Here is a 27,798-nt window from a genome sequence, read left to right as displayed (position 1 = left end):
AATTTAAAAAGGCTTTTAAAAACGTTAACTCAGAAGTTCCTCAATTACCATTACCATTTAGTATTCTGTTTATTTAAATATTCGTTCACCGTTGCCATCTAATATTCAATATAAAAATCTAAATATTGAAATTGGGTCTGGAAGACCTAAAATTCAATATTAAAGAATTAAATAATTAAAATTTAAAAATAAATAAAATTAAGACTTATTTAAACCACAAAAGAAGAAATGTTCTATACGGTTGCCACGGTTTTTTAACTGGAGTACTTTAAAAACCCCTTGAAGTGTCTATCTTTATAGAACTGCCACCTTTTTTTGAAAAGTTAAAGAGGAAGTTTTCATTGAAATGTGTGTTTACATTATTTATTTGAAAAAACATTTACTTTGTAGTAATTTCGCTGTGCGTCCCACGAATTGTCTGTGATATTATTCCTCATTTACCCATTGCTCCTGCAGAGTATTTCAAAATATTATTCCCATCGAGTATTAAAAGCGCCGATCACAAACTTTCTGGGTGAGAGAATCAGCTTTGCTTTTGCAGATTCACACAAAAAAGTCAATTACCTCTTCTTTTAGCTACTTTATATTTGATTTTAAGTTTCATCACCGTTGACAATTGGCGCGAAAACGTTTTTGAAGTTCGCCTTAAGGGGGTATTCTAGTCTAGAGGCCCGAATTTCGAGCATTTTTTGACGATGAATAAAAAGAAAGCTATTGATTTATTTATTTATAAAAAAAAAGAATTTTCATAGAGTTATGCGTCCTTGAAGTGGAAGGGGGGAAAAAAAGGCAGTGTCCCCGTCGTCACGATTTCTACCCTTGTGGTCATCTGAAAAAAAAAAAAAATACAAATTCTTAATTAATATGAATGTCATTATCGTATGAACCAGAAAAATCGGAAAAAAAAATTTTCCATAAAATGGCGGCTACTCAAAAAATTGAGGTCGATTTTTCTCTTATTTTTAAGCTTTCTCGAATTGTTTACACATATTAAAAAATTGAAATTTCTAGTTTTTCGAGCTTCATACGATAGAGATATATTTAAGGAATATTCATGACAAATTTCAAGCAAATCGGTTGATTAGAACTTGAGATATCGTGCCGACCGTATCGAACGAAGTAGTTTCGAGAAAAACACTTTTGAAGTTCGGCGTCCGCTCAAACCAGTCAAGCTGTCGCGTCACTAAAATAGTTGTAGCTTCGAAAATAATTCGAATTTTGAAAAATCCTTTTAGGGAGATATTTTTGAATAGTTAAACTATCAAATTTTGAAAAAAAAAAATTTCGATTTTTTCAAATTTCTAGACTAGAATACCCCCTTAAAAGCTCTAAGAACTGCATTATCACCTTTGCTGGCCGTATTCACCTGTTGTCCACTCCGAGCAACCGCAACTTTTGTCAGTTTCGATCCTCGTACACTTTTTTTCGCTCAACTTGTCCTTTCGTCATTTTTTTCACCATATGTTACGTATGCGCCCTGCTTCGCTGTACTTCTCAATGCGCGCCGTACAAAGACCTTCTTCCTGCTGATGACGCTGATTAGGTGCACTATTCTGTTGATAATGATGTCAGTGATGATGACGACTATAAAAGTAATGACTGTAATGATGCCGTTGTCGATGTTATTGCTGCTGTTGTTCTACATGTTGTTCACTCAACGATGATGTATTACATTTTTCCCTCCCTCTCCTGGGATTACATTTCACCACATACGCTTACGCATAAGCACATAAACACACTCACATATATGTACATATATATATGTTAATATTACTTACACATATCCTCCATCAACATTTCATATTACTTTACTGTGTTTGCATGCCACGAGCCATGCGCTAACCGCCAACCACCAACAATTGTTGCTGTCACTGTTTATTGTTGGCAATTTAGCAAAACGAAACACGCGAAAAAAATAAGCAATAAAAAGCGCAAAAAACAAAATAAAGTAAAAATAAAGACATGCAAAAAGCGCATTGGGAGGGGATAACTCACTGCGAAATTGAAATCAGACAAGTGTAAGTAGACAAGCACCAACAACAAAATCACTTTATGAGTTGAATAAGTAAACGGATTGGGATTTGCTGTCAAGGTGTTGGCATGTCAAGTGGGAAGTTAGCGATGTGGCTGCAGATAGTAATACTAGCACGCAAAGCGAAGGTCGTAAAAATCGCGGTTGAATCGCTTCTCGAAATGGGAACTGAGATTCAAAGTCGTTGATTACGATTGCTTATAAGGATAGAAAGCACGTGGTTTTCTATTGAAGCTACTCGTGTTGGCTCAGGACGCTCGAAAGGAGTTCTTTTACAAGCATGCAATATTCCTAAAAAATCTTTTTTCGTCGGCCGCCGTAGCCGAATGGGTTTGTGCGTGACTACATTCGGAATTCACAGAGAGAACGTAGGTTCGAATCTCGGTGAAACACCAAAATTAAACAAAACATTTTTCTAATAGCGGTCGCTCTTCGGCAGGCAATGGCGAACCTCCGAGTGTATTTCTGCCATGAAAAAGCTCCTCATAAAAATATCTCCCGTTCGGAATCGGCTTGAAACTGTACGTCCCTCCATTTGTGGAACAACATCAAAACGCACACCACAAATAGGAGGAGCAGCTCGGCCAAACACCCAAAAAGGGTGTACGCGCCAATTATATAATATATATACATATATAATCAGTTTTCTAGAGTCTAGAATCCCATATATAGGTTGTGCTTATGACGTAGACCCAGCACTAGTTTACCCATCAAGTTTGTGCACCATTTCAGCGAATTGAGCGGACTAAGTTTTTGATATTGAAAAGATGCGCGCCAACTTGAAGCACCATTAAGACTACACAGTTTTACAGAAATTCTGACGAAGGTTGCAAATTACCAATTTAATAGAATTCATTAGGAAAAAGAGGTGGATTTTGGACTAGCTTAGTTCACCCAGATTTGGCCATAGGTAACAATTTCCGCACCAAATAAAAAAAAGTATGGCTTTATTATTTTAGCTAAAACAAAAACACGACTTTTTTAAGCAGATGGAACGAGGGTCTGAGGTGTCTAGAAAAAGGAAGAAAAAATGCAAAGTGGTGATGGTGAAAGTGGTGATGGTGGTATTGAAATGATGGCAGTGAATGGCTGAAATAAAGTTACGACTGAAAAGCGATGGTTCACCTGGCGTACGCTCCGATACAGTTATTGTATACACCGCAGTAGACACTAGAACAGAGGTGAGAAGTCAACAAGCTTGTGTTGAATAAACGAATTGTCTTTTGCACGCTCTTGTGAACCCCCTAAAAGTTTTATGCTGCCTTCGAACATCAGTTGGTTTTATGAGCGGCTTGTTCACAAAAAATCCATTCAGGGGATTGCCCTTGCATGAAGTGGCATGAAATGGAATGAAGGTAGGTAGGTAGGTAAAATGGCAACTGTGCCACAGGCACCTTTCAAGTAACACTTACGTGCCGTTTTGATACCATAAATGGTCCCCATTATGAGCAAAGAAAAATTTTTGGGAAAAGAAAACCTTCTACAGCCATCCAGTGCTGTTGATGTAGTGGAGGAGAGAAAAGGGATCTAGGCTGGAGAATTTCTTCAAGTCTTGCGCTTTTTTTAGAAAGAAATTGTGCAGTTTCCCTTTAACAACGGACAAAGGGACACCGATGTCTGAGAGGGGGACAGCTGAAACCGCTTCTATCGACGCCTTCCTGGCAAGCTCGTCGGCAATTTCATTTCCCTCTATATTCCTGTGCCCAGGAACCCAGATGGGAAATTTTTCCTGCTCGATCGAGATGTTGGAATTCCTCTTTACAGGAGTTCACCAGAAGAGAGCTGCAACACGGCGACGACAGGGCCTTGGTCGCAGCTTGGCTATCGGGAAAAATGGAATGGAAGTGAAATTAATTAAGATAAAATTGTATGTGGTTAGTCATGTGATATGAAGCGAAACAGAGTAAACTTAAAATCTTGAAATGATGGATGAAATGAGATGAAATTGAATTAGATATAATGATATGGAAACGAGCGAAATAAAGTGAAATAAAATGGAATGAAATGAGATGAAATGGAACGAAATAAGAGAAAATTGTATGAGGTGTTATGATAAGAAATAGGATGGAAGATTAAGCAAATCAAGGAGTTACCAAATTTATGTCCAAATGATTTTTCTAATTTAATTTAAATACAATTAAACTTCTATTAATATCAAATTCTATGGGCTGTTATGATAAGAAATGAAATGAAATGGAGAGAAATTAAATGGAATGAAACGAGATGAAGTGGCAGGGAATGGAAAGGAATAGGATAGGGTTTTGGCATCCCACTAAAGAAGTGCTATGCTTTGAAAAAAGTAAAAAATCAAAATTCGATAATTTAAAATTTAAATTCTCGCTTAAAATTTCCTTTGCGCGAAGCTCCCAGACTTGTAACAGTACTCAATACAAATGTTGCACCATTACTCTTGATTATGTGACCCACCCGAAAGAATGTGTGCCTGCGCAAGCGATCGTGCGTGGGATGTTGTGTGCACAGGTCAGCCCTACACATACGCTACGTACGCCACTGAAACCCCGCTCGCCGCACTAACTGTAACTGACAGGCGCATAAATTTATGGCGCCGAATGCTCGCTCAGCGCTGACCTGCAACGGGTAATTTTCGTACTCAGTACACATACCTGTTTACATGAATGTTAACACTTATTAGGGAGGCAAAACCTCACTTCATTTTTCGCTGTGCTTTAGTTTTGCTTTTTTTCTCGCTACTTCTTCACTACCATTCTTGCTTGGCGCTCTTGTTTTCAGCTTTAGTTTTTTTTCTTATTTTGCGCTTGCCTTTTATTTTCTTACATTTACTGTTATACCTTTAACAAACTTCCGCTAAATGAGTTTGTCAATATTTGCGCTGCTTTCATATTTCTTTAGAGCAAACTCTATTTGCCATAATTTTGAGTTTATTTTCTTTGTGATTTTTCTTCTCTTTTTTATTTCATTCTCCTGCACCTGCACTTCTGTTCCCCACTTCGTTCTTGTGACTCACGTGACCGCGCTTAGTGATGGCGGTCACGTTCCTTAGCCAACATATTTCACTTGCTACCACACAATCACCTTTTGCTGCACGCGGGCACGCTGCCACACACGGGCGGCATAGCTCCTCTTTCCGGTTTCCCCTTTCCCTTTATTCTTTCAGACGCAGTTGTTACTCCTTATGGCGATGATTGTGTCTTACATGTGTAAATGGCAGGAGCAATCGGTCGGTCGGTCGTTTAGCCGCCTGGCGATTCACACGTACAAATGCCGCGGTGCAAGTGGAGGAGGCAGCAAAGGCAGAGCAATGACAACCTGCTGCAATTTATGTCCGTTTGGTGTGTTCGCGTGTCATAAAACCGTTCAAGCACCAATACACACATGCACAACGGCGCTCGTTTATGCACTCATGTGCTTGGTGAGGTGGAAAATCCAATATACTGCCAACAAATGTACACAAATAAACACCGTAATTCACGGCGAGAGATACGCAGATGCGTAAAGACAGATACTTTTAGGAATATTTGTGTTTTCTTATGATTTTTCAACAGTTATTAGAGCAGTCAATTTTGCACGATTAAATTTTTATTACATTTTTTATGTGACTGCAAAGTAAATATTCAAAAATTTGAAATCGATATTCTGTTGAAATATTTCGAGGCGCAGATGTGGAATACATTTTTTGTCTGAAACTAAAATTGAGTTCAAGCCTATCAAAAAATAAGAAATCAAAAAAAATAAATTATTTTACGTAGAATTGTTGCGCAAATGGTTTAAAACCGGTCGGTTTTTAGCTCCTGGGCGATGCTACGGCTATTAACAAGCCAGCCAACTTCGTCTGTTTCTGTGATTTTATCGACATTTTCTTTAACATGAAAAATGCCTGAACGGAATCGAAATTACACGCAATTAGCAGTTACGACATCGGCACCATAAACACCATTCACAATTTCAGCGGTCTGGCTTGCATTTTCGTCTTTATCAAAGAGCAACTGTAAAATATACCGAAATTTCTCTTTGTTGACTTCAATTTTTAACACCCTGTAACTCACAACTGAATGGAACAAACAAAAAACAGCAAAAGCATTTTTTTACTGTGAAATGTCACCTTCAAAACGAGCATAAACCTTAAATTCTTTGATGGATACTTTACGAGTTATCGATCACTACAGGCATCTTCCTAGAAAATAATGGATTTCTTTTGTACCTACTAATTAATTGACGATTTATTGATTAATGATTTTTTAATTCATAATCTATTGCTGGTTGATTGATTGATTGCTTGATTTAAAAATGTTTGGTGGTTGATGATTTGATTGGCTGACTAATTGATAATTGAATAAATTAAATCTTTTCTGATTGAAAAATGGTTCCGTGAATCTTTTTCGAATCGACTTTATTCCGATTTACTCTCATCTATTTTGAGAATTACCGCCAGAACATATTTTAGTAGAAAAATACTGAAGAAAAGGTTATACTCGTAAACCCTCTAAATGCCTTGAAATTATGACAGCCCGAGAGGCCACTTTGGGTGGCTACTTTTGCATTTATTATGGACTTGGTTACATTCTTGTAAAATCCCTACAACAACAACTCTTTACAGGTATACATAATTATCAACATAAAAGCAACAATATTTTTCGTTGATTTATTTTCCTATTTTCACGGTACAAAGGAAACTTAGCCAATATAATCCCATAATTTAGGATACTTTTTGTACCAGCAAGATTTTATAAAAATTTCAAACCCCATAAATAATCGATATTCCTTAGTTTTGAGTAGCCTTCAGGATAAATAAGGCACCGAATTAGGAAATATATATACATATACATATATGCATATTTCCTCGCCGTTCCATCCTCATGCGAAATGTAATCTTTTAAAACATATTATCTTTTAAATTTATCTAAAAAAATATGTTTAAATTTTGTACTGCTTTCAGATTACTCAGAAGAACTGGTCGTTCACACTTGACAATCTTATCTCGCGTGCCTACTTTTCGAGCCGCAACATTTATGCATTTAGTTAAATTTGAAAATTAAAAAAAGTATATTTTCGCAGCGAAAATAAAATCACTGATGGTTACATTACCTTGGATCATAGCTCGCTCTTGCCACCCAACTTTGTCGTATATTGAACCTCTGCCTTCTCACCTACCATACCAACTCCTATCTCCGCCTCCGTCTCTGTTTCAAGCTTTGCATCCGTCTCTATTCCTGACAATTTTAATTTATTTCCCTGCGTCTCTTCTACTTCCTCCTCAGCATCACTTTCCTCTACGCTTCCTGTCATCGTTACGGCCTTTTCTAGCTCTTCTTCCTTTGCATGCTCTGCAAACTCTCCTTTCGCCACCTCAGGCATTCCTGCTTCCTTGTATATGTCTATCGCATTCGCCTTCACCTGTCGCAGTAGTCCCAATTGCCGCAGCACCTTTTGCGTGCGCTCCACCAACGGCTCCTTGTAGCGCCATATAACATCATCGATAACGGGATTCTCCAATGTTTCTGGTATATCCGGTTCACGATAGTGTTGCATTTGCCCCGCTGTCTCGTTTACCGTCTGCATGCCACAACCGCCCGTCCAGTGTAGTGCAAAGTGATTGTGCAGTCCCGTTACAGTGGTGGTATTGTGAAAACACTTAGTGGCCATCATAGGCTCCAAGTGTTCAGCAACACGTGCCACATGCTGCATCATATACATGTAGTATGGCACTTCGGCACTAAACGGCTTGCGTTCCGGATAAGCTGGAAAGTAGATATTGCGGAAGCAGAGCGACGTCAAGCCTTCACAATCGTCATAGCGTATATGCTCTTTCGCGTATTGCACCAAATCGGCCCAGCTGCGTTGTTCGCCCACTGGCATAATCACCTCATCGACATCCAATACCACTATATATTCGTACTTGTACATATTCCGATAGAGACAATCGTTCAGCGGTATGATCTCGTTGAGTCGATGATTATTTAAGCACATTTTTATTGCCGCGTATGTGAAGTGTGGCAACGCGGGCTCGCCACGCACCAGCGATATGCCCGGCGCCGAGACAAAACCCTCACTTTCGTAGTGACGCAGCACGCTCGTGGCGTTCGGATGTATACCGAAATTGGGCAACATCACGTGTTCGGCGCCCAGTAAACGCAAAAGCTCCAGCCACTCAACCAAGCGCACCGAATTATCTCTATTAGGATTGTATAGACCCGTAGAGCAAACAGCGAAGCCGCGCTGAGTATGATTCACTGCAGGCGGTTCATAGATCACACGGAGATTATTCGTGGCACGCGCACACTCCGATGGCACTAATGAGACAGTTTGTGGCACCAAATGTCGCACTTCCTGTGGCATTGCGCACTCAACAAATGTGGGATAGTAGTAGTCGGGGCCATTGCCCCAGTCTGAATACCAAGTCACACGATATTCTCTCACTGGCACAATGATCGGCATATTTTGTTCCTCGTACCACAGCTGGCAATAGCTGGGTGGATAGTCAGCAAATTGCACGTCAATCGTATTCACCATGGTGAGTATGCGCACCAACACCTCGCCTTCCCAGCTCTGTACATAAGTCCGATTGTCGTAATAGGCGCCGTAAAGATAGAATGTCAAATTATCGCTGCGGTGTACCTGCCAGTAGTTGTTGTGGAACTGAAGTTGCAAAATGTGCGGATACGGTGCGCAGCTTTCGTTAAGACGTCGTTCATTGTGCCAATCACGTTCATAGAATTCCCAAGGCAGTGAAGGCAGCTCCTGTGCAATGAACTCACGCTGTTCCTTGTCGCTGGGCGCTAAGGAATAATAGAAAATATGAGAAATCTCTAGAAGGAAATACTTACGTGGTCGCCGATCCACAAGCAATTCCTCATTATAGTCCAATGAAGGTGCATTCCCTTTCGAATTTGCCAGCTTCGTATGACCCAAGATGGTCAGACTGGTTGAAATGCAAAGGAGTAGCCAAAGTGATGCGCGCCTTTGCAACATGCTGGCTGATATGCTATTGGCTTTTCATAGTAGCTGCGTGCTTGTTTTATATGTGGTAGACCGTTGTCACACTGACAACGCGTGAAATTCTAGATAAAAATGGTGTTAATACAGAATACATTTTAGTTAATTAACACATTTGCTCTTTTTGGAGCTCAGGCACCCGCAGTAGCTAAATGGGCTTGTGCCTGATGACGCGTGCATTTCAGTCATCAAACAGCTTCTCACAGAAACCAACAGCCGTCCGAAGGAAGTAAGAAACTGTGAAATTTCAACATCTGTAAAACGACAGCAAAGCAAGAAGCTTTGCCCAAACATACATATTCTCAGGCACAATCAGTACTGATAAAAATGTGAGTGTGGCAAAGCAGTAAATTCAAGTTAGAAGTACCATACCTGGGCAACATACTATACTATCGCCATTGCTCTCTAACAATGTCTTGGACATCGTTATGAAGAATGCCACAAGATCTGGATTTCCAGGGGCCTGCCGAGCTGGCTTGCTGAGCTCGACTACTCGGACAATATTTCCCTACTATTACATACTTTAGCCGACATGGCAGTGCAACTTCAAACAGTGCAGGAAGCCGCCACTAAAGCGGGGCTGGTTTTCCACATCTCCAGAACCAAATTGATGTGTACTAATACTCAAAATACGCGTCGGTACCCAGCTGAAGGAAGTGCAATTTTTTGCTATCTGGGTATTATCATCTCAGTGCCAGCTGGCTCGAGCAAAGACATCAAAAACCGCATTAGGAAAGCTCAAGCAACATTTGGCTTCCTACGCCCAATTTGGAAGGCCTCACATATTTCGCTGAGGACAAGCTGAGGATCTTTAATTCTAATTTTCAATCATTTTTACTCTATCCCTGTGAAATATAGAATGCATATAAACGCACTGCAAGTCTTCACTAAACGATGCCTCTGTAAAATCCTAAAAATCGTCTGCCCAAACACACCCTCGAATGCTGATCTGTGGAGAACAACTCAGCAAACCCCAATACCCCTTGGGATTTGCAGAAGAAAATGGGTTTGAATTGGCATCGTCCTTCGTAGGCAATCTGATGGCCTAGCAAGAGCGGCAAGTAAGTGGAATCGTCAAGGTGCCGTAGACGAGGAAAGATATCAAACACTTGGAGTCGATTGTTGGATTTGGAAACGCGCGCTAGGAATTTGTTATGGAATGAAACTTAGAGACTGACGCAGAACAGATCTGAATGGAATAAATTTGTTGTTTGTTCCTCCGTGGAAAAAACATTTTTTCATAGGAAATAATAACTAACTAACTAGGATAGACATCCGGCTTATTCCCCCTTACACGACGTGCTTGTTATGAGGGTAAGACTAATTTCAAATGAAGCTATAAATAAAACAGTCCACAACATTTTGTTAAACCACCAGGAACTTTGTGTGATGCTGAAATCAGATTGAAGACAGCTCATCGATATGGGCAAGATACTCGTATATGCATAGATGAAGAGATCGCATGACTTATATTTATTGAATTTAGCAACATTTCCGTCATTCACGGAAATTCAAGATGTTTCGGATTTATGATTTTTCGCTACTTTTCGTCGTTTAATGTGAACCTCCCGAAGTGCCGAACTAAGAGGCAAAATGAAGCGCATACTATTCACCAAAGCAGTCATTTATTAAAGTAGACTTATCACCTGGAATGGCCTTGTGCGCCTGCTGATTCTTCTCCTGCTTTGGCGCCACTGGACCAGTTTTTGCCGCGCTACTTGAAGTCATTAGTCTATGCGAATATGTGAATATGAAACCTGAAGATAGTGAGCAATGCTTTTCACGCATTTTTTTAAGGGTCTATCAGTTTTATGAGTTCGGTAATTAATATCAATTTGGATGTCAGAACATGTGAATTTCTTGTATTCAAGTGAAGTGTGCAGTACAAAACACGAAAGACATTCTTGAAAATTGCAGCGAAACAAAGCAAGAAAAAATTATTGTCACACTCTTATCTGAACAGATGTTTAGATTTCAATTTACGAGAAAAAAAATGTTTTCATACAGTAACAACATGTGAACGACTGTATCTATACATACATACATCGTTCACCAATAAACATATTTACATACATACGTACATGAGTGTTAGGTGTCTATCAACGATTTTGTATGTACTTTGCCCTAGGAAAGCAGAACACGTCAGCCGTCATTAAATTTTTATTTTATAATTTTATAACTATTTGTCTTGCATGTAATTATACATTTAAGTATATATGTATGCATACAATAACACATAAATTTTTGCACATTCTCTGCAAGAAAATTCAGTAGTACAAAATTGACGCGCTTCTAGTGAATTCAGAACCGTTATTGGTACGCGCTGATTCCTGTTTTCGTATAAGCAACTGGTGAACGGCAAAGTCTTAGGAAATGAAAATTATTGTTCAATCCGACATATGCGTGAAATCAAGTGCGTGCCCTACAACTATTTTTCGATAGTTCAGAATTAGTACTAATTTAACTAGTACGAAATTTAATAGATGAAGACTAGTAGACCCTACAGCCGTTTTTCGATAGCTCAGAATCAGTACTAATTTAAATAGATGAATTTCGATAGCTTCTAACTAGTACCAAATTGGATAGATGAAGACTAGTTGACCCTACAATCTTTTTTCGATAATTCGTAACCAGTACTAAATTGAATAGATAGGATATATTTCTCTTTGAGTTCACTTTCAATTGCTCAGAGCCATTCGAAAATTAGATACAACCATTTTGCGTTAGTTCACTACCAGTACGAAATTGGACAGATGGGGTCTAGTACGGTTTTTTGGTAATTCGTAACTAGTATGTAATGCATCTTTTTCGGTAGTTGGTAATTAGTACTAAATTAAGCAGATGAATTTCGATAGTGCGTAACCAGTACTAAGTTGAATAGATGAGGTCTAGTACGCTCTGCAATCCTTTTTCAGTAGTTTGCAACTGGCATTAATTCGGGCAGATGAGATCTAATGCGAACTCTATTCTTTTCATTTGATAAGTTCATATTTATAATATATAGTTCATAATGTAATGTATGAGAAGGCCAATTATTTTGCGTATTCTATTTCACACCGAAGACTGCACTCATTCCCTGCTAGCGAATCACGACAATAGCAGCGAATGGCTCGGAAATGCTCAAATCGTATTAGTACCGAACCGGACATTTTTTCACTGGTTAACGATTTACCAGCGAGGTTTTTCCCTAGACGTGCACTTATTTGTATGTAAAAGTAATTATGTGTGACTTGTATTTATATTTATTTTTTATCTTATCGATACACAATAACCGAAAAAGCGATAACTGAAAAATTTACCAAATAAAAAACCAAGAAATAATAATAAAGTGTAAAGTCTACTTTTGTATTTCTGGTGGCCAGCTGTTGTGCGGCTATTTTAAAGCTAAACATAAAATAATAAGCATAAAGAATAAGACTGGCAAAACGTGTGTGCGTAGATATATACATATATATGTTCCCGCATAAACATTAAAAAATCTAATAGTTTAAACATAAAACAGATCGCGCAGCTGTTTTGGATCAGAAGCGATTTTATTGATCTTTATTGCTTTGTCTGAAAACTGCACATTTTTTAAAATAAACAAAGCCACTACTTTCAGAAACCAAACCCATCTGATTAAAATAAAATGGTCAGCTATACACTGTGCCTATATTTTATTCGCAACTATTAAACGAAGCAAAAAAAAATTTAATTTTGCATCAAAATCCAATTTTTCGCCTGAAATATAGGCCTCAAAGAGAGAAATTGGAATATTTGTTTAACAGAAATTAGCCTTTACATAGTTCACACCTCACACAGCAACTGCTTTGAAAAATTGTCGTATGAGTACGCCTTCTACTCAGATGCATACGACACTCCACCACGGTACCTTGGCCTTTGAGTTTATGACGCCCTTTGTAGCTTACATAGGGCATACATATGCAGCTACTTATATATGTATGTGTACATATGCTGCACCACAAATTATCGGTGTTTGGCGATAAGATTAGGATTTATGTTTTTACTACTAACCATTTAACACCGAAACATTGGCGGTCATAATAAACTGCCTTGAGACCAAAGCGGTTGGCAATAGTTTTCGGCCTCAACGAGCGCAGTTGAATTTGTAACAACTATAACGGCAGTTGAAAGTGCTTAACAAACGCTTGACAAAATGTATAAACTACGACTACTTTGCTTGGCCACTGTGGCTGCTTTGGTCATCTTGTTGCCGTGCCAGTGTCAGGCGGCGTCGGCAGCTGGCAGTCAATTTGATGCGCTGAAGAGTCAATTTTTGCCGGCCGAATATAAAAATCGCAATTTCACAATGGGTAAGTCAGAGAGAGCTGGAATATTTAGTGCATGCGTTTAACCAGCATAGTAAAAATTATTGCGTGGAATATTTTTTTAAACAACTAAAGTCATATAGTGCAAATATTTAAACTTTGCATTCATTTTCTGCAACCAACCAGATGAGCTGAAGAAAGTATTGCGCGAGAAGTGCAAGAAGGCCGCGGGCGGTGAGGAGAATTCCACGTTGTACCAAGAGATCGACAAAGGCGCCGCTGTGCTGACTACCTGCCTAGCTGGCTTGGCCAATATGACAGCGCTGCAGCAGGAAATCGAGGAGGCGCGCCCCATTGGTGAGTTGGACACCGTCTTCAACAAATACTGCGACAAAGCACCTCAGGCAGCCAATTGCTTACGCGAATTCAATGCCAAAGTACAACCCTGTCTGAGCGCGAAGGAGAAACAACAGAATGTTATACTGATGCGCATCGCTACGGGGCTGATTGATTTTATGTGTTCGCGTGGTGGCGATCATATAGCGCTCTTCGTGGCCGAAGAGGGTCCCGAATGCTTGGAGGCGAATCGTGACGCAATTAATATGTGTTTGAATACTTCATTCCACGAGTTCCTGCCAAAGGACATTAAGGTGCCCGATCTGTTTGATTTGCCCGAACTGGTGTTGGAGCCAGGCCACTGTGTCGATCTGGAACGTTTCCAGAGCTGCACCATCCACCATCTGGAGCAGTGTCGAGAAATAACGCCGGCTAATGTGGCCGAATCGGTATTTAAGTTCATTAAGAACGAGACAAGTTGCAATCAACACATGGCAGCTAAGGCGAATGAACGTTCCGTACTACTAAAGGCGGGAGAACGAAACGGTGGTGAGGTTAGCAGTGCGGTTGGGATGATGGGTCTGCTGCTCAGCAGCGGGCTGACGTGGCTTGTGAGTCGAGTGATGAGGCTATAAGGCGGTGGATCGGTGAAGAAATTAGGTTTTTTTAAGTCGTAAAATCATAATTTATCGATAAATAAGTATTCAGTAGTTAGAATTCTGTCGATTACTTATCGATACATAGTGCTCCAAATCGAGTGAAATGAACAAATTTGTCAAAATGTTCAAATAAAACAAAGTGTATTGATTTAAATCAATAAATTATTATCGAATGTTATTAATATTTTATCGGAATAAATCGATATGGATATGTTAGCGAAATATATATATCAATATATTATCGATATGAGTATGGTATCGAAATGTGTCGTAATATTATCGGAATTAATATTTTATCGAAATATATCGATATGTTATCGATATGGATATGTTATCGCAATATATCGATTTTTAATTTAATATAATATAATTTGAATTGTGAAAAACCCATATTAAAGGTATAAATAAGCAAAAATCGATAGTAATACATTTTGAACAAAAATTGTTTTTCAAATCATTTAAGTCAAATTAAAAATTATTTTTTAAATTATTTAAATTACTATATTTGGGGCGCTTTATATCGAATTATACAACAATTTTTTGAAAATATTGTATTTTATTTACCTTTGATATATGTAAATAATCGATCAAGTATGAAAAATGTACTTTCTATAGTTACTTTTGCTTCACTAATTTTGTGTGTATGTTAGACTCGCTAGAGTAATGTTATTAATTTTAGTATATAAATATATCGAAATAAAAAATATTGCTCGCCTTTCAAATAAGCTTTGGAAAGATGTTGAAAATATTAGCCACATATATATTCTGAAGGTTAATTTGAAATTGAATCGCGGGTCGCTGCCATAGATCCAAATACTCCCATATCGACGGGTGGAGTCATATTATATATAGAGTTTCCAAGCAGTACGGTATATCCCTTATACCCGTCTTAGCTCGACCCAAATGTCTGGGCGAAGAATTACACAACACTCGCCGATGAGGCCAAAGTGGTGCCTTGCACAAAAAAATATTTATAAAGCACTCGCTCTTGAGCTTTGTTTTCGTGTTCATTGAGAAAGGATTTTTACTTGGCGGATCCCAAACCCAGCGCACAACCAGATATCCTGGGTTGATTCGCCTTCTCACATTAGCTGTTAGCTTAGAGTAAAGACTTTTTTTACTTCTATCTACGAAAGAAGTGCTCATGCGAGAATGGGCAGCGACCCCCACCTATTAAGATGGCGTTTCCACTTTTGAATGAAGTATCTCTCGATTCTACTATATAAACAAATTAATATAACCATAACTTTCACGGGGACTAGAGCTCGTGAAAAGACACTCTTCTCTTTCTCTTAAATTAACTTAAGAAATCGAAATAAAATGTTTAACACCATCAGTGACATTATGTAATAGCCACACCTCATACTTAGCGCTACTCCAATCGCATTACGCACACACATACTCACGTAGCCGAAGGGACATTCCGCTGAACGCTGACGAAGCGCTTCATCGATCAACCGCTGCCAGCTTGTAAGATCGTCTAGCGGCATGATCACCTCATCAATATCCTCGAGCACAATGTAAGCGTACTTGTACATGTTGCGGTAGGAGCAGTCATCGTAAGGCACCAGCTCATTCAGGCGTTTGTTCGCTAGGCTCGCATACAAAAAGTCGTGTAGGTAAAAGCGATTTGTGACTGTATCACATATATTATTTCCCTCACTAGTGGTGGGACTATTCGAATAATAAAATCTTTTATTCGAGAGGTATTCGTAATTCGAATAATATTTATTCGAATTTTTTATTCGTTTTTTCGAATAATGCTATTCAAATACCTCACTATTTGAATACCTTACTATTCGAATACCTTACTATTGGAATACCACCTCACTATTCAAATACCTTACTATTCGAATACATCACTATTCGAATACATCATTATTCGAATATTTTTGGTAAATATTTACTTAGATTAGCGGACTACAAATCGGTTTCTGTACAAGTGCATGTACCTATGTATGCAAATTCAAAAACTACGCGAAGGCTTATATTAAATGAAAATACTACCTACTTTTTATTGTGTCGGCACTTTGTTTTTGTTTCATATTTTGGTAAATATTTACTTAGATTAGCGGACTACTCTTGCTTGAGGCGTGAAATTATTTTCTTTTAGGTTTTTTGCTTTTCGCAGTACTATTATATGCACATACATATACTCATATACTCTACCTGCTACTGACTGACCTAAGCCCGATAAACGAGTGCAGACAGTCCTACGACCATGCATACGCTTAGGTAACTGGCGATGAGAAATAATATATATAGATGGACATTTCAGGCAAACTTTTCTTTGGGTTGAGTTTAGTTGGGGGAATTTCGATCGCTTATGTATACATATTTCCTTTGTATTTCTTTAAATCCCGCGCTTAGATCACTCATTAACAATCAAGAACCTCAAGCAAGAACGTTCAGCCAATCTAATCATCAATCAAGGCAAATAAAAAATAATAATAATGCCCAGAAGCAAAGTTTGGCAACATTTTACAATCGTGGAAAATACCGGTGAGGCCTCCTGCAATTATTGTGGTGATATGCTGAAACGTATGGGATCCACCACTTGTTTATGGAACCATTATAACTTTAAGCATAAACTCAGTTATGGAGTTGACAATCAACCGGAAACCTTCGAGCAGCCGTGCTACAGATGATTCAGAAGAAATTTTTTTTTTTAGATCAAAGATCTTCACAACGGCAAAGGAAATTTATCAGTCTTGTTTGAACATGCCGTCAACTTCGGTCGCAGATGGTACTCCAACAGTTATGGATATACTTCTTGGTGGGGATAACATAAATGGAATGCAAAGTGAGTTTGAAAAGTATATTTCTGAGCCTCAAATTAACCATAATTTAGTGGCGAGAGTTTGGTGGAAGGATCACGAAAAGCAGTATCGCATCATTTCACTACTAGCCAAGAAATATCTTGCAATACCAGCTACATCAGCAAGTTCCGAGCGAGTGTTTTCTAGTGCTGGTAATATTGTCCAACCTTCAAGGAGTAAATTAAAACAATACTTAGTATCAGCTTTAGTATTGTATTTCTACACCAGAACAAAAGGAAATAAATATTTAAACAGATTTTAGAATTAATTAAGTTTAAATTCATTATTTATTTATTATTAAGAAAATAAACTTCATGGGACGCTGAAATACGTAAAATATTTCAGTCTTCTTTTTAAGAGAAATAAATAATATATATTTTATTATCGAATTAAAAAAAATTGTTTACTTTAAAAGGAAGAGCGTTAAGGTATTTTGCCTTTAGGAAAAGCATACGAACATAAATACTTCAAAAACCATTTACTATGACATTATTTATTACAAATAGTGTCTTATAACTAAATATACAAAGAAATATCTACCTACTATTGACCACTCAGCAGGGTAGGTACATGTACATATACATATGTCATGTATCTGTTGTTCAATACCGAGCTTAGGTACACACATTAGCAACAAAAAATAAGTGATATTTTTATTTTATTTCTTCTATAGCATAATTTTTTGAAATTACATACATACATAGATACATACACGCATGCATTTGCGCATCCATCCAATTTTAAAGCAATCTGTATGTGTACATAAATAAGTATATAGTTCTATCCTATTATTGGCCTTGAATAACTTCTAAATCTGTAGATTAAGCAAAAGAAGATTTTAAGGCTCCATATTTATCGTTTGAGAGAAAACCATTATTTCGATCCGTTATCGTATAATACGATGCGGACATAGAAAATGTGTGTGTGTGTGTCATATTTCTCCATACAATTTATATGGGAAATTGAAAAATGCGATGCGGGCCACCCTATATTAATATTAAGGCGTCTAAACACAAGAATTGTTACGAGGGAAACCAAATATTTTTTTAGAAACGCTCTGATGTTTTTATGCACATTTAGTTATGCACATACATATAAATGTATACCTGTCGATGTTTTATCAAGAACAATACCAAAGAAATCTTATCATATTAGCTAATTGAAACATTAAGCGGTCAAATCAAAAAATCACAATGTTCAAAAATCGAGAAAATCTGATTAGCACCATGAGAAGGGCCAATGTAATTTTTATATTTTTAAAAGCATTTTCTCCCTGATATAAATGAATATATACTGAGGTATTCGAATAGTGAGGTATTCGAATAGTAAGGTATTCGAATAATGAACTATTCGAATTATTTGAAACGAATAGTATTATTCGTTTTATTCGAATAATGTTTATTCGAATATTATTCGAAAATAATCCCACTCCTATCCCTCACCAATGACACAGCGTGCGGCGGTGTCTCACGGAATGACTGCGGTACTACGCAGCTGAGTAAATATGGAAAGTAGTCACCGCTTGTGACCACCGCATAGCCCAAATGAGCCCCTGCTCTACTGCTCTACCACAGGCACAATTATGGGCATATTCAATCCATCATACCACAGCTGGCAGTGAATGGAGTTTGGGCGCTGACATCTGATTCAGCATGCCGAGCACACGCACCACCGCACTGGGCTAAGGCACAAGTGGGCGCACATCAAAATATGCATTGAATAGATGATAGGTGACATTGTGATTGTGGAATACCTGCCAGTAGTTGTTGTGGAAACGCAATGCTTTCAAAGTCGGTGCTCCAGCGCAAGTCTGATTCAGTTGGTACGAGCGAAAACGTTGCAAATCTTCGAATGGTACATTAGGTTGTTGCAACTTTATGATCTCCGCTTCAGTGGGCGCTATTTAAAGGAGTGCAGTAAAATAGAAAACAGAATGGAGAGAAGTTGGAATTGGCGATCATAAATGCGAAACACTACTTACTTGGAGCGCCCAGCAGCAAGCCAAAACTGGTATTTTGCATTGGTACATTTAGCTAAGCCCGCGTTGATGGATAACCCACTTTGGAAGCGTTGTGTATCAAAAATAGCACAAAGAGTATGACGATCCAGGTGGTGAGTGCAAAAAAAATATTGAGTTTGTTACTTTTTGCTAACATCTGGAAAGTCTATACTAGGGCGCGTAGGAAGAGAAAAATATGAAAAGTAAAGCGACGTTAATTTGTGAATTTTCGAAGGAAGACTTATTGAATATGAACTATGGATTTTAAATTATGAATTAAGATTTTGAATTATGAATTATGAATTGGATGAATTATAAATTATAATCCATAATAATTATGAATTGGGAATTATGAATTACGATTTTGAATTTTTAATTAAGATTTAGGATTTTGAATTATAAATTGAATGAATTATGAGTTACGAATTATGAATTATGAATTATGATTTATGAATTATGAATTTTGAATTATGAATTATGAATTATGAATTATGAATTATGAATTATGAATTATGAATTATGAATTATGAATTATGAATTATGAATTATGAATTATGATTTATGAATTATGAATTTTGAATTATGAATTATGAATTATGAATTAGGAATTATGAATTATGAATTATGATTTATGAATTATGAATTTTGAATTATGAATTATGAATTATGAATTATGAATTATGAATTATGAATTATGAATTATGATTTATGAATTATGAATTTTGAATTATGAATTATGAATTATGAATTTTGAATTATGAATTATGAATTATGAATTATGAATTATGAATTATGATTTATGAATTATGAATTTTGAATTATGAATTATGAATTATGAATTGGAATTGGCGATCATAAATGCGAAACACTACTTACTTGGAGCGCCCAGCAGCAAGCCAAAACTGGTATTTTGCATTGGTACATTTAGCTAAGCCCGCGTTGATGGATAACCCACTTTGGAAGCGTTGTGTATCAAAAATAGCACAAAGAGTATGACGATCCAGGTGGTGAGTGCAAAAAAAATATTGAGTTTGTTACTTTTTGCTAACATCTGGAAAGTCTATACTAGGGCGCGTAGGAAGAGAAAAATATGAAAAGTAAAGCGACGTTAATTTGTGAATTTTCGAAGGAAGACTTATTGAATATGAACTATGGATTTTAAATTATGAATTAAGATTTTGAATTATGAATTATGAATTGGATGAATTATAAATTATAATCCATAATAATTATGAATTGGGAACTATGAATTACGATTTTGAATTTTTAATTAAGATTTAGGATTTTGAATTATAAATTGAATGAATTATGAGTTACGAATTATGAATTATGAATTATGATTTATGAATTATGAATTTTGAATTATGAATTATGAATTATGAATTATGAATTATGAATTATGAATTATGAATTATGAATTATGAATTATGAATTATGAATTATGATTTATGAATTATGAATTTTGAATTATGAATTATGAATTATGAATTAGGAATTATGAATTATGAATTATGATTTATGAATTATGAATTTTGAATTATGAATTATGAATTATGAATTATGAATTATGAATTATGAATTATGAATTATGATTTATGAATTATGAATTTTGAATTATGAATTATGAATTATGAATTTTGAATTATGAATTATGAATTATGAATTATGAATTATGAATTATGAATTATGAATTATGAATTATGATTTATGAATTATGAATTTTGAATTATGATTTATGAATTATGAATTTTTAATTATGAATTATGAATTATGAATTATGAATTATGAATTATGAATTTTGAATTATGAATTATGAATTATGAATTATGAATTATGATTTATGAATTATGAATTATGATTTATGAATTATGAATTATGAATTATGAATTATAAATTATAAATTATGAATTATGAATTTGAGTTATGAATTAGATGAGTTCAGAATTAGGAATTATTTGAATATTAAATTATGAATTGAGAATTATGAATTGCAAATGAGAAATAATTTGAGTTTTGAATTATGGATTTTGAATTTTGAATTCAGAACTTGAATTATAAATTATGAAATGTGAATTATGAACTATGATTTTGAATGATTTTGAATTATGAATTGGGGGAACTATTTATTATGAATTGTGATTTTGAGTTTTGAGTTATAAATTATTTATTACGGTTATGTTTAAGGAGGAAACACTTGTCACACACCCTAAAGTAATATAGCTTCCACGCAGTTCACAGCTTTTACAGTGTAATAGACAATAATTACAACAACAGGTAGCCACTTTCAGTGGCACACTTCTCCGGTTATAAAATGTCCGGCAACATGTAAACTAACGCAATTAGAGAGTTTCCAAATTACGCTCTCATTTACAGAGACCTTTATCCACCGGAGACTCCACCTATAATTTTTGACCGAATCCAGTAAAAGCTGAAAATCTGGCCGAGCTTTTGACGCTTATGCGTGCTTTGAGTTTGAAATTTTATTGCATATAACCACCATTCTAATAAATTTTACAGTTATACAGAGGCGTGCAAAAAATGTTGGTACCTCCTAAACAGCCCAGATTTTCTGGTGTTTTTCTGTTATTTTTCAAAAAAAAAATTCATCTATTTGAATGTCTGTGAAAATATTTTATACCAGACTTAACTCGCGGCACCGGAAATAACAAATTTTTTTTGTTACTGAAATTTTTCTTTACACGGGTCAACACAAAATTTGACTTTGACTTCAAATCATAAAATTTCAATTCTTTAGGTCGTAATTAGACGAAAAAAAAACATATGGCATGAAAAAGTTTGCTTTCCCATTTAAGAAACAGCTTGAATAATTTTTTTCAAAATCTATGATTCTAATTTTTATTTAAGAATGAAACTATTCAAATAAACATTTTTATCATTTTTATTAATTTTTACTAATATATTAATATTAACACCATCAAGCAAATTCCACAGATTTAAGCGAGAGCCTAAAAGCTCTGCTTTACGTTTTGGTAAATTTAAATATGTAACTAAATCATTAAAATCTAATGCAGTGATGAAATGATGTTTTGGTTGTTCTGGTGTCGGTAAAAACTCTTTATCGGAATTACTTTTCTATGAACTAAAAGATGAGCCACTTTTCTACGATAGTTTTTTCGGTGGCACAGGTACTGGTTGTGTCAGGTCATAAGCGACTGGAGCAGAAGAAGATTCTAGATCAGGATATTTAATAGGTTTCCCCTTTTTACCTCTACGTCTTTTACTCGGATTCACAATGCAAAAGTAGCAGTCTTTAATGTGGTCTTTTGGTTCTCACCAGATTCTTGGTATTGCAAATTTCAAAGACCTTCTCTCATCTCGATACCAACCTAAAATATAAAAACAAAAATCAATATGTCTATTAAATTTAATTTACTATGTAAATCAAATTTATTTACCTTCCAAACATCTTTTACAGTAGCTACAAGCAACATGTGGAGCCCATGTCTTATCTTGATTCCGAACAGGATAGCCAAAGTATGATTCGTAGGCTTCACAGAGGACGTGAGATGTGTTTAATTTATATTTTATATCTCGAATTTTAATAAATTGTCCACATATAAGTTAACACATAATAATTTTGGCACATGACAACAACACCAGCAATAACCCATGTTGCGGCTCTAATAACAAAGTAGTCGCAACAATAAATGTAACAATATCCACCATATCCGCAGAGCAAGCAATGCAGCAGGCAGTTAGGCAGCGATCCCACGTTCAAGCAGCGAGCGTAAGCCGATATCACCAACATACGGCAGACGCTCTATCAGCAACTTCAAGTCACGCGTTGTCCACATGCAATAGCTAAATTTCAAAGTTAGGTATTCAGGTGCAGTCACCAAGTTAGTTAGTTGTTATAACTCTTCCGCTGAGACCGGCTGCCCTTGCATTAGCAAGGGAAATAAATAAAAATTACATCAAAAATAAATTGGTGTTTTATTAAAATAATTAACTGGCGCCCAACGTGGGGCCAAACTAGAAAAATCCTTGTAAAGGACTCGCGAGTTTTGGCCGTGGGTTCGGACCCACCTCCTAAAAATCAAAAAATTTCTTTTTTAAAACGTTGAGTCTAAGTACCACTATAGAAGTGCCACAATAAAAAAAGTGCCACCATAGAAGTGTTACAATAAATCAAAAAATTTCTTTTTTAAAACGTTGAGTCTAAGTACCACTATAGAAGTGCCACAATAAAAAGTGCCACCATAGAAGTGTTACAATAAATCAAAAAAAAATCAAAAAAATTTTCTTTTTTAAAACGTTGAGACTAAGTACCACTATAGAAGTGCCACAATAAATAAAGTGCCACCATAGAAGTGCTACAATAAACCAGAAAAATTATATAAAGGACTAAGTGTCACCATAGAAGTGCCACAATACAAATAAAACCATCATCAGGTGAAAATACAAAGAAACCACCAAAGTAAAAAAACTACGAATAAAATCATCAAGTGAAAATACTTAAAGAAATTTTGAAGCAAAAAATTTTAAGCAAAATAAAACCACCAAAAACAATTAAGGCTTTGCACGCCACGCCGAGGCGTTGCCAGCGAGGGACAACCCAACAACCAGCGGGGGACAATCCACAATCCAACGACCAGCGAGGGACAATCCAGCAAGCATCTTAATATGGACCTATTTTTACTATTTTTATATTTGTAAGTGGAAACTTAGTAGCCGCATTTTAATACATAACAATATAATTCTAAATTGTAAACTATAAATAAATACCCAAGGGCTCAGATCTAATAGAGATATAGAGATTTCCAATTAGAAATTTTAGTCAGGGTAGATTTACTTTAAAAACAATGGACGCACAAACTCTCCAAACTGTCCTGACTACGGCAATCCGGACTGCAACTGAACATTCCAGACGGGAATTTCAGAATCGCTTAGACGAAATCACAAGTAGACTGGCCAGAATTGAGACCCCAACACAGGTGGTTCAGTATGAGCCAGTTACAATTGAACCGAATGTAACATGTGACGAATCCTTAGACTTAGTAAAGACCATGCCAGAATTCAAGGGCGATCCTACCCGTTATGTCTCCTGGAGACAAGCGGCGCACACTGCCTATAAAGTATTCGAGCAATTCCAAGGTAGCTCCAGGCATTACCAGGCAGTAGGTATAATAAGGAATAAAGTAGTAGGAGCAGCGGATAGTGTTCTTTCATCCTTCAATACAGTCCTGAACTTTAAGGCAATTATCGCACGGTTAGACTTCGCATACGCCGACAAAAGACCTATTCATCTAATAGAACAGGAGTTATCTACATTAAGACAGGGTAAAGCGTCAGTAGTAGGATTTTACGATGAGGTTGAGAGGAAATTGACCCTCATAATAAACAAGACGATCATGACCCATGGCGGGAACACCACCTTAATAGAATCGCTAAATAGTAAATACCGCGAAGACGCTCTCCGCGTTTTCATTTCTGGACTCAATCGTCCTCTGTGCGATATACTCTTTTCCTCAAGGCCTAATGATCTCCCCTCTGCGTTGGCCTTAGCACAGGAGCTCGAATCAAATCAAGCTCGATCCATGTTCGCTCAGTCCTTTAATAGGCAAACAATTCAAGGTCCCAATCACTACCCGTATTTCCCACAGTACCAAAGGATTCACCCTAACCAACAACGACAAACTCAGACACAACCGATTGTAACAATGGAAGTAGATCCATCCCTCTCAAGGCTCAGGCAGAACATACCGCAACCAACGAATGGTAATAATGAGAGGTTCCGTCAAGGGGCCTATCCAAGGACACCTCGTCCAAGTATTGGCAACTCCGGAAACCCAGGTAGCTTGCTCAACCGAAACACCACCCGGACCTTTAGACAACAGGGACCGACTCCTCCCCTACCCAGAGAAAGGCCAGAGAAGAGGTCACACGGGAGTGACCAACAGCCAATTCAGAAGGTACAACGTATAAACAACCTTGTCCAGGAACAGGACGAACTCGAGGGAGAATATAGCGACGATGCATATTATGACAATTCCTTCCATAATGAAGGATACGAAGAGTGGAACCCAGTTGAGTGTCAAGATGAACCAAAGGACGACGTGAATTTTTTAGGACGAAATCCCTCTTGCCCTATGTCGAACGGACAATCAGGGGAAGAGGCATAAAATTCCTTATCGACACAGGTGCCGCAAAGAGCTATGTAAAACCGCTCAAGGACCTAAAGGGAATTAAGCCCGTGAGTCACACCTTTACGGTGAAATCAATCCATGGCACCACTAAGATTGATAAATATTGTACTATAAACATTTTTAGTAGAAACACCAAATTTTTCATCCTACCCAGTCTTGACACCTTTAACGGCATTATAGGTTTCGACCTACTTAAAGAAGTGAATGGTAAAATTGATTTGATGAGTGAGCTTTTAAGTTACGACGGTGGACAGGAAAAACTTTTGTATCACGATTGTCCTGACATTAATAAACTAATAGAAACAGAGGTCGAAATGCCAAAGCACGAATTAGGCATTCCTACATTATTAAAACGACACTCTAGAGTCTTCGCGGACCCTAACGAAGCACTTCCATATAACACTGGCATTGTAGGAACAATAAGGACCACCGACGATCTTCCCGTTTACTCTAGAAGCTACCCATATCCTATAGCTTCAGCCGAATTCGTCAACAAAGAAATAGCGAATTTGTTACAAGTCGGTATAATAAGACCATCCCGTTCTCCTTACAACAATCCAATTTGGGTAGTAAGTAAGAAGGGCATCGATGAAGATAGTAATAGAAAGTCAAGACTCGTTATTGACTTTAGGAAGCTAAATTTAAAAACAGTAAGTGACAAATACCCAATTCCTGACACGTCTGTAATTTTGTCAAATATGGGAAAGGCTAGGTTTTTTTCAACGATAGACCTTAAGTCTGGTTTTCACCAGATTAAACTGGCTGAAAGGGATCGAGAAAAAACGGCATTTTCGGTCAATAATGGCAAGTACGAATTCTGCAGACTTCCCTTTGGACTAAAAAATGCTCCCAGCATTTTTTAGAGGGCCATTGACGATGTACTTAGGGCAGAAATCGGAAAAATATGCCACGTCTATGTAGATGATGTCATCATTTTTTCAGAAAGCGCTGAACAACACTTAAAGGACATCGATCAAGTATTGAACAAACTCTACTCTGCTAACATGCGAGTATCCGCCGACAAGTCTAAATTCTTTCAGGAAAGTGTCGAGTTTCTAGGTTTTACGGTATCCAAAGAAGGTATCAGGACATGCCCTGATAAAGTCAAGGACATTTTGGACTTTGCCACTCCCAAATCACTAAGAGCTCTACGATCCTTTTTGGGATTAGCTGGCTATTACAGACGGGTTGTAAAGGACTACGCCTCGATTACAAAGCCCCTAACAAAATACCTACGTGGGGAAAATGGGAACATTGGCGCTAACCAATCCCGGAAAATAGAAATAAAGTTAGATGAAGAAGCACTCAGCGCGTTTAGAAAAGTTAAAAATATTCTTGCGTCAGAGGATGTACTTCTCCTTTATCCCGACTACAAACAACCATTTGACTTAACAACTGATGCCTCTTCACACGCCATAGGCGCCGTTTTGTCCCAAAATGGCAGACCTATCGCAATGATTTCAAGAACCCTTTCTCCTACAGAAGAAATCTACGCAACCAACGAAAGAGAACTCTTAGCGATTGTTTGGGCCCTACAAAAACTTCGTAATTATTTGTACGGCGTAAAGCGCCTGAACATCTTCACGGACCACCAACCGCTCACCTTTGCTTTATCCGACAAAAATCCGAATGCAAAGATGAAAGGTGGCGCGCCTTTGTGGAGGAATACGCGCCAACGTTCCATTACAAACCAGGCAAGGAAAATTTTGTTGCTGATGCGCTCTCACGGCAACACATAAACACACTAGGTCACGATCTGGACTCGGAAAGCATGGCCGCTAACAGTGAGTTATCATTGACTCAAACGATACCCACAGTGAAAAACCCGATTAACTGCTTCCAAACCCAAATTATTCTGGAAGAAGGGAAGACATTACCAGTTAGCACGACCATTATTTTTAGGACACGAGTGAGGCACAGGGTTTCTTTTAATAACTTAGGTGACTTAATGAAATCTTTAAAACAGTGTGTTAATCCGAACGTTGTTAACGGATTGCTGTGCGAACTACCTATTCTGGCGCAGGTCCAAAACGAACTTATCGCAGCCTTTCCAACGGTAAAATTCCGTCACACCACAAAGCAGGTTATCGACGTTTTTAATAAGGAAGATCAGCGGGAAATCCTCCAAACCGAACACAACCGCGCACATAGATCCCTACGCGAAAACGAACAACAAGTTCTCGAGAATTACTACTTTCCTGACTTACGCAAAATCTTGAAAGAAATAGTCTCAAATTGCAAAGTATGCCATGAAGCAAAATATCAGCGACATCCCCCCAAGCCTGAAATTGGATCAACTCCCATACCTTCTTACCCAGGAGAAATACACACGTTGATATTTATGCAACGGACAAGACACATTTTCTCATAACAATAGATAAATTCTCCAAATTCGCAATAGTTTTTCCAATCAAATCTAGGGCCATAGTAGATATTAAAGAACCAATTTATGAACTTCTAAATTTTTACAAAAATACTAAAGTGCTTGTCTGCGACAACGAAAGGTCACTAAATTCAGAAACTATCAGATCAATTCTAAAAAACCA

General features: G+C 37.2%; 2 protein-coding genes across 2 annotated transcripts; one reads left to right on the top strand and one right to left on the bottom strand.

Annotated features, from left to right (window-relative positions):
• Nucleotides 1–6,370: 6,370 nt before the first annotated feature.
• On the bottom strand, nucleotides 6,371–8,980 carry LOC128859214 (uncharacterized). The gene is made up of 2 exons (XM_054096008.1): nucleotides 8,836–8,980; nucleotides 6,371–8,787 (listed from the first exon to the last, which is right to left on the bottom strand). Exons 1-2 carry the CDS (start codon nucleotides 8,978–8,980, stop codon nucleotides 7,103–7,105), a joined length of 1,830 nt encoding a protein of 609 aa, XP_053951983.1. The 3' UTR covers nucleotides 6,371–7,102.
• A 4,090-nt stretch (nucleotides 8,981–13,070) lies between these two features.
• On the top strand, nucleotides 13,071–14,671 carry LOC128859215 (27 kDa hemolymph protein). The gene is made up of 2 exons (XM_054096009.1): nucleotides 13,071–13,317; nucleotides 13,459–14,671. Exons 1-2 carry the CDS (start codon nucleotides 13,161–13,163, stop codon nucleotides 14,241–14,243), a joined length of 942 nt encoding a protein of 313 aa, XP_053951984.1. The 5' UTR covers nucleotides 13,071–13,160; the 3' UTR covers nucleotides 14,244–14,671.
• The last annotated feature ends 13,127 nt before the right edge of the window (nucleotides 14,672–27,798 follow it).

This window comes from Anastrepha ludens, chromosome 3, assembly GCF_028408465.1.
Source record: "Anastrepha ludens isolate Willacy chromosome 3, idAnaLude1.1, whole genome shotgun sequence".
Classification (NCBI taxonomy): domain Eukaryota; kingdom Metazoa; phylum Arthropoda; class Insecta; order Diptera; family Tephritidae; genus Anastrepha; species Anastrepha ludens.
This window is presented reverse-complemented; position numbering and strand designations above follow the sequence as displayed.